The following is an 8,058-nucleotide window of genomic DNA, read 5'->3' on the forward strand; positions in this document are numbered from 1 at the left end:
GGGAAAAATGTTGCAACCTGACGCCACTTCCGCGATTGTTTACAAAGTCTATGGAGAGTCAAGATTTTTTTTAAAGTATATTCTAACAAAATTGGAAATATTTCTCAGTCCCAGATTCATGTCTTATCATTTTTGCAATGAATGACCTTCATTGAGATGATATATGAAGAAAAAAAGTGGCGTCAGGTTGCAACATTTTCCCCGGCTCCTTCCGTCGCGTCGACATAATATGGATAGTTCAGACGATGATTTCTTTCTGACTCGAAGTAGGTTTCGCAGTGACGGCGGAGAATCTGACAGTGAAGATGCATTGGTAATTTCGGAAGGAAATGTTCACGCATACGGTCCTATTAATGCTCATTATGAAGAACAATTGTCCGACGTGTTCAAAGTGTGGATTCGTAATTCCGAATCCACACTTTACTAAAGATTCTTCGTTCCGAATCCACACTTTGTGATCAGTGTAACAGATGCGTAGTTCCGAATCTTCACTTTTAACAATAGTGTGACGTCATAGCAATGGTTTAAAAGTAGGATAACAGGTCACGTGTGAGCATGGGCGCCGCAAGGGTGGCACTTGCCCCCCCCCCCTGGAAAAGTATTTTAAAAATTTGTTTAAAAAAGAGGTGCGAAGACAAAGTGATGTAAATTTAATGAGTTGGGGGGGGGGCAAAATGTCCCTGCCCCCCTGTAAAACTGATAAATCGAGAATGTGTTGAGAAATACAAGCATTTTTTGGCAAAAAAAAATTTGGCCCCCCTCTAGAAAAAATCCTGGCGACGCCCATGCGTGTGAGGGTAAGAGTCCACATAAGGTAAAAGACCAGATTTCATTGGAGTCCGAATTGCATGTGACAACGGCTTGAATTTTTCGAATAATTGTATTTGGTAGAAATAAATGGTATTCGGCTATTCGCTGGACGATTGAATATATTTGTTATGTTTGACACAGCCCTGGCTGGGGACGAGCGCTTTGTGTTCTTTGATTTTCTATTTTCATCAAAAGTGTGATATTATAATGTTTGACCCTTGTTTTAATTATCAGGACCACCCAACTCCCTTCTGCCTTATGCGTCTTGTGAAGCAAATATTACAAATTAATCAAAGTAAGATTTGTTCCAACCACAGTTAAAATGTTACATTATGATAATGCAAAATGTATATATGCTTTAAGAGTGTATTTGAATGGAAGATTTGAATAAAAGATTTTGGAAGGGAAAGATTATATTATAGTATTGACTCGTCTGCTTTTAATTAAAATAACAGTCTATGATCACTCATTATGGTCTTAGGTGTTCGACAGCATTGCTGTGATGCATGCGTGGGCTAGAGTCCTGACGGGGAACATGCGTAATTGTGTTCTTGGGTAATGTGCTCACTATACAACCTCTCTCCACCCAGGTGTAAATGAATATCCTGCAAAGATCGAGACCAGATTGCGCTGATCTGGAGCTGCTGCAAAAGAAAAATGGTATCATACCTGATGAACAGGGTTATTAATTGTCAAGCGCTTCGAGATCATTTGTCAAAACGGCCACACAAGATATTTTAAAGGCATCAGTCAAGCGACCAGACGATTCTTGTAGTGCACACAAAATAATGATGTCATGTTACCAATCGTGTGTATGTGGCTGCATAGTGGCGTACGTGACTTGTAACAATGTATGCATATAATTATGAGTATTGCGTGTCGGGGGAAACTATTTCTCACACTATGTGTGCGAGAACTTAAACAATACTACAGCTGCTGGTACTACATGTATTACGCCCAAATGCGTGCTGAAGGGAAAATCCCAAAGCACGAAATCGCCAAAACAACATGGGAAAGATGTGACGCGGTAATCTGTAAAAGGGCAGAGAGGTTAATTTTAGCAAATATCAAAATGGGTATATAATGTGAGGGGGTGGATATTTCTCATCTCAGGGAATTCCGAAACTATTGCAAGGCCTTTAGAAACTAGCATTTATGCTCTGTGATACACGGAAGTTGAAATTAACAGGAATTACGATAAGTCATTATGTGCCAGCCAACTGTTGGACATGTTTAAAGTTGACAAGCCGGAGTTTATACAAGACTGTAGTGGCGGGTAGGACATTTGAAGGCCTACTCGAGAGCTCACACTCTGCCGGAGAGCGGTAAACCGAGAAGGTAAGATCACTTTTGGCTGGTCCCAGAGGGCCAGCCTTTTGACCTTTTTGTACCTTTTTTTAGCAAATATCAAACAATGCAAGGGGTGGATATTTCTCAGCTGAAGGAATTCTGAAACTATTGCAAAATGACTGCGTTGTCATCTACTCGCAGTCATTTTGTGAGTTTGGTGGTGCTTTCTTTACCCCGTAGCACAGGTGAATGGGCTATACAGGGTGAGTAAAAAAAAAACACGACACCCAAAATAATGTCGGGACTATTGTTGAAGTGAAGTTCTCCATGCAGCACTTTCAAAATGTAGGATATGAACGCTCAATTCATAAGCTTTCTTTTAGTACAAGAACCATTCAAATCACTCATGTAATTTTCAAGTTACGGAATTTTGAACACAACCACCGTTTTAAAGTTCTCACTCTTTAAATTTGTCGCTTGCGGTTTTTATCTCTTGCATTTTAGATTTTGTCACGCGATGGAAAAGCAGAAGAGCAATCCTCTGTTGTGCTTTCTGTGCAACAAGACATTCAAGCGGCCCAAGATACTGGATTGCCTGCATAGCTACTGCGAGAAATGTCTCCAAGACATGCAAAAGTCCAACAAACAAAGGACGGATAACATCCGCTGTCCAGATTGCCGACAGATAACGCCGGTCGGAGTTTGCGGTGCAAAGGCGAACATTTTCCTGGCTCGACTGGTGGAGGATGCCGCCGTTTCCGAGATCGTGACGAGGAGCAAGTCTGCTGCCGCCGAGATTTCTTGCAACGTGTGCAAGAAGCGCGAGGCAGCATGCCGGTGCTCCGAGTGCGCCGTATTTCTCTGCGTCGTTTGTCGGGCGTACCACGGCCAACTGCCAGCAACGAGCGGGCACGGTGTATACACTCTGGAGGAGTGCCGGGCCGGTAAAGCAGGCGGTGTGACCGGCCGGTTCGACGCCCCGGATTGCCCCGACCACACCGGGGAAAGATGCCGGTTCTACTGCTTGACCTGCCGGAAGCTGATCTGCCGTGACTGCACCGTGTTGGATCGCTCCTCCAGCGAGCCCCACGAGTACACCAGCTTGGCCGCCGCGGCCCCCTTGGAAAGGCATGCCGCCGACGCCCTACTGTCTCGCCTGGAGAATAAAGTGCCGGACTTGGAAACCTCTCTCCATGTTCTTGAGGAAATGGGCCCGGCACTGAAAAAACGCAGCGATATGGCCAAGGCAAAGGTGCAGGCGGTGGCCAACAAAATCAGGGAGAGCTTGGCGGAGGAAGAGAAACGCCTGCTCAAAGAGATTCGTTTGGAAAGCCAGAAAGAACTGAAAGCTTTGAAGGAGAACCAGAACGAAGTATCTGCCACACTCAACAACGCCCGTTCGTCCCTTAAATCCACAAGGCTTTTTGTCCAGAGGTCCACGGATACCGAGCTTCTCTGGCTTCACCCGACTCTCGTGAAGCATCTCGAGGGTCTCGTCCTTAAAGATGCGCCCGGCGAACCCTTGGCTTTGTCGTTCACAGAGAGTGATGATGATATGTCCCTGGGAGTATTAACTAAGGAGAATATCACCGAGGCAGTAAAGGCAGCTGTGGAGAAAACCAAAGGTAGGCCTGCCTGATACATCAATCTTTCAGACTACTTTTGTTGGTGTACTTCTGGTAACCAAAAACCGATCAAATTAAAGCCGAATTCACAAGGCATATACAGTAATAAAATCTGTCGTTGAGATGTGCCGTGCCTACATATGTTATTTCATATCTCATGCTTTCTCATTGATCGTAATTCGTTAGTGGCAAATTTTACAGACTTCATTCAAGAACTGTCATCCCAGACTTGACCTTGACTTGATCTTGAATCACAGGTTTAATTTCTAAGCAGCTGAATTGTTGTAACGACACTGCTTGTCCTGACATTGCCACCTTGCAATGTCGAGAATAATACAAACCAATATTTCTGTCACTTTTGTAATTGCAGGAAAAGAAAAGCCTACTTCCAGGAGGGTTACTGAGAAAGCTTCCACCTCACGTCCCAAAGAGCCTACAGTATCATCCAATAAAGAAAATGTGAGTACTGCGAGACTTCTTCTCTTCATTATAGCAAGCTGACCAAAAGCCGAATTCAGGGCTTTTTCGAGGAGGTTTAATGAGCAACCTTCCAAATATTTTGAGCTCGAAGCCCCCAAATAGTTGTTTTAATGAAAGGCAATATATTTTGAAGACTTAATTCATCAGAGATTATATCTCAAACATGATAACTATTTTGAATTTTGATTTGAGGGGCCAGATTTTGTGTGGAGTTATTTCATTCAAACCAGTCCTAGATGCTCTCTGCTAAAGTCCTTTTGCCTGTAGTATATCTCACCATCACAAAAGTGCGAAGGAAAATTTCACAAGAGAACGGTGTTCATATTATGCTTTATAGTAGCTATATTAGGAATAAAAATTTTAAGAGTAAATGAGATCATTATTTTGTTATTCTGTTGATATCGACACCATTTATTGATCAGTGGACATGTAGTTCGTGCGAACATGAACGTGTGCCATTCCATTTCCCCACAAGTAATTACAGCACAATTTAAAGAAGTGTTTTGGTCTTCTAATTGATGCAGCCACCTCCCGAATCCGAGGATTGTAGCGATTCTGAAGATGGCAGCAATTCTGAAGATAGCAGTGATCCTGAGGATGGGATGATGGGTTCCTCCTCTTTGTCCGTGTCAGACAAGCCAAGCACTTTGACCAAGCAGCCAATACCCATTGGCCGTGACACACCTGCAGATAGGAAAGAGCTTGGCAGACAGCCAGCAGGCACATCAGCTCCGAAGATGAAACCTGCTTCTGAGCCAGCTCGAAAGCCCAAAGATGCTGCGCCACCCTCAGACAGGATTCTAAGGTCCTCTTCGAAAGCCAACGCAACTCAAAATCAGGCGTCTTCAAGACCAGCCAATCGCCAGCAAGCCGGGATCAGTGTAGCCCCAGAGCTGGGCCAGTTGACTGAGGATGCAGTAGACAGTCCTGATTGTGGGCAGGCGTTACATAGAGATGGCATCAATCCTAGCTTGATGCGTGTAGCGGGATTGGCCAAAAAACCATCCCAAATGACTCAGGTAAGTTAGTAATCTGTATTATGTCTACATGTACACTGCCACCCCAGGTCAGGTGCAAAGAAGTTGGCATCGGGCTTGGTTTGGGATTGAGCCTGTTGTAGTACGACTGTTAATTACAGACATTAACTTATCTTGCATTGTTCTTCCATGTTCTTTGAGATATAATAAACTTTGCATAAACTTAAATCCTGGAGCTCATCTTACGACTTAATGATCTGTAATCCTGTCAGGTTTCCTGGTGCTCAAATTACAGTTTACAACACAAATTGTATCTCTGATTTGAAGATATGAAAATTGACATTATTTGTTACTTTCCTTTATAGCCTGAGCAGATTCCGACAAGACTGAGTCAACAAGAGCGTCAGAACCGAATGCAAGCACCCACAATGTACACATCAGCACCATCTAATGACTTCAATTACAATCCCAACTTTGCTGCAGCTGCTGGATTATTTGCCTCATCAGTACAGCACGGTAAGTCCCTGTGGATCTAACAGATAGCAATTTCAACACAATGCAAACCGATATCGAATGCAAATTTAAAGATGGGAGAGGGTTTTATGATTTTTTTTTCTGGTGACGAAACCGAGGATTTCTTAAAAGCCTGATGAAAGCTTTAGAGAGGAGACAATGAGAAGAAATCACACTTTTAGAGGTGGGAGGAAAACCCCAGAAGAATATTCTGGGGAAACCCACTGAAATCTCAATACACATGTGGTCCAGGAAGGAATCGAACCCGGGCCATAGAGTTGGAAGGTGAGGAGAGTATTTTATCACTTCGCCAACCTGAATCCCTAAATGAATGGGAATTGAGAAAGTGATGACAAAATGTAAGTTCAGTTGTTTGTTCGGCATTGAAGGCTAAAGGAGTTTGCATGGGAATTAGTGACATTACAAGTGATGAGCCCCACTGTGTCAATTTAATTGATTTAATGTTGTTTGGAGATGGATTTGGTAGTGCTCAATTAGAGCTTAAAGTTTCCTATCTGGCTTGCTGGTTGCTTGGCTGGCTATAGTTGGTATTTGTTGGTTGATTGGCTTGCTGGCTAACCATTGGGCTCCCAGGGCTGGCTAATTGGCTGGCTCCCCGATTGGTTGACTTGCTGACTGCACATCTCTGGCTTGCTGGAAAGCTGGCTGGCTGGCTCTTAGTTGGCTGGCTGGTTGATTGGCTTGCTGGCTGGCTTGCTGACTGGCTGGCTAGCATGTCGTCTGGCTGGTCGGAAGGTGCATGGCTGGCTAGTGGCGGCCTGTTTGTAAGCTGATCGGCTTGCTGGCTGGCTGACTCCCCTGAAAGCTACGGGCTGGATGGCTTGCTGGCTGGCTTGTCAATTATCTGCTGTTAGGCCGCTTCGATTGGTTTGTTGCATGCTTGACAACATTAGTCATTAATAGGGGAGTAATGTTTTGATTACTGTCATTTCCTGATTGTAGCAAAAGATGAGGAGCCCACACATCCTGATAGTGATAGGGCACAGGAAGCTACTGTTCATGGCGTCCAATCACACCAGGACTATCCTCTCATCACGTCGCCTAACATTCAGCGTGGGGACATCCAACGTGTTGCCAACAAGTATGATACAGATAGTGATGATTCAGATCTGTAGCCAGGGCAACAAGCACAATATGTCCCTTTGTTCAGTGATGAGTAATCAACTTGAATACATTTAGGAACGAAAGGAACAATGTCTTCCAAATAAAGAAAATGGACCAACTATTGATTGCATTAAAGTGAAACAAAATTGGGTCGGATGGTTTATGACTTTATCCTTCAAACATAAGATGTACTCATTCAGTAATTATATGTTTTGCTTGTAAAATGTTACTGAGGTTAATTGTGTGTGGGAAAGATATGCTTTGTTACAACAGTTTTATGTGATGTAGTTGCCTATATGTATATGGTGTGAGGCAAGATGTAATACCCTTCCAGTGTTCTTAATTATACTTTGAATGGATTTGTGGATATTGTGTTCTTAAGCAACGTACTCTAAGATTTGTGCCGCAGCCCTAAATGTCTTAAGAGTAGATTTGATTAGTCTTTTTTTTAGCGTTTTTGGCCAGGTTGAATGTAGGATTGTATAAATGCTTTCATGTAGTATATTTTGCAGTTATGTTCCAAATGTTTGAAGTGTGTGTTTCGACTATTTTGTGTGTGTGAAGATATTTGAACTTTGAAATCTTGCAATTAATACCACTAACGTTTTAAGAAACAGGTAACTAAAATGGAGCAGTACATTTTTTCATTTTTGGATCAGTGATTTTGAATAATTACGTGTTCATAACAGACTTCACTTATTGTTATCCTTTATATTAAAAAGTCTTATATTTGTATACCTTTATTCAACGTTCAGAAATGTGACTTGTAAAATTGAATACTTTGTTTAAAGTAAAAGAAAAAAAATAGATTTTTTTTTAAATAATAGCTTCATACCAGTGCATTGTAATTCTAGCAATATATTTAGAGAAAAATCCTGTCGTTTTAAAAAATTGGTTTCTAGAGACAAGTTGAAACAACAGGTCCATGTTGTGGATCCTTGCCACCTTTGGAAGTCTGCAATAGTCTGCCTGCCAAAATACTATAGAAATAATGGCAGTCTGAATATTGTATGATACTCTCCTTGCACCAAAAGTCATTTCTGCATCGTCTGGAGAAAAGTCATTTTTTTGGCCAAATTTGATGAAAAAAGTAAGGCTAACCCCTTGCAATTTTTTCAATTTTGGCCAAAAAATGAAATTGCACCAAACTTCCAGGAAAGATGCCTTAGATACCCTAGAAGACATTCTAACTCGATTTTTGGACAGATGTGCCCTTAGACAGGAACAATGCGTCGAGA

At 42.4% G+C, this 8,058-nt stretch overlaps 1 protein-coding gene across 1 annotated transcript; it reads left to right on the plus strand.

Moving 5' to 3' along the window:
* Nucleotides 1-1,653: 1,653 nt before the first annotated feature.
* On the plus strand, nt 1,654-7,186 carry LOC119723552 (E3 ubiquitin-protein ligase TRIM56-like). Its single transcript, XM_038194261.1, has 6 exons — nt 1,654-2,148; nt 2,605-3,725; nt 4,096-4,184; nt 4,730-5,224; nt 5,548-5,698; nt 6,659-7,186. The coding sequence occupies exons 2-6, from the start codon at nt 2,618-2,620 to the stop codon at nt 6,829-6,831; spliced, it is 2,016 nt and encodes a 671-aa protein (XP_038050189.1). The 5' UTR covers nt 1,654-2,148; nt 2,605-2,617; the 3' UTR covers nt 6,832-7,186.
* Nucleotides 7,187-8,058: the final 872 nt, after the last annotated feature.

The sequence above is a fragment of the Patiria miniata genome, unplaced genomic scaffold (genome assembly GCF_015706575.1).
Source record: "Patiria miniata isolate m_02_andy unplaced genomic scaffold, ASM1570657v1 HiC_scaffold_17, whole genome shotgun sequence".
NCBI lineage: Eukaryota > Metazoa > Echinodermata > Asteroidea > Valvatida > Asterinidae > Patiria > Patiria miniata.

Bases quoted from the DNA above. Each gene is read 5' to 3' on its own strand.
- LOC119723552 (XM_038194261.1), top strand. From the start codon at position 2,618: ATGGAAAAGCAGAAGAGCAATCCTCTGTTGTGCTTTCTGTGCAACAAG. The intron at 3,726-4,095 runs GTAGGCCTGCCT...TTGTAATTGCAG, and splicing joins AGCTGTGGAGAAAACCAAAG to GAAAAGAAAAGCCTACTTCC. The intron at 5,699-6,658 runs GTAAGTCCCTGT...TCCTGATTGTAG, and splicing joins TGCCTCATCAGTACAGCACG to CAAAAGATGAGGAGCCCACA.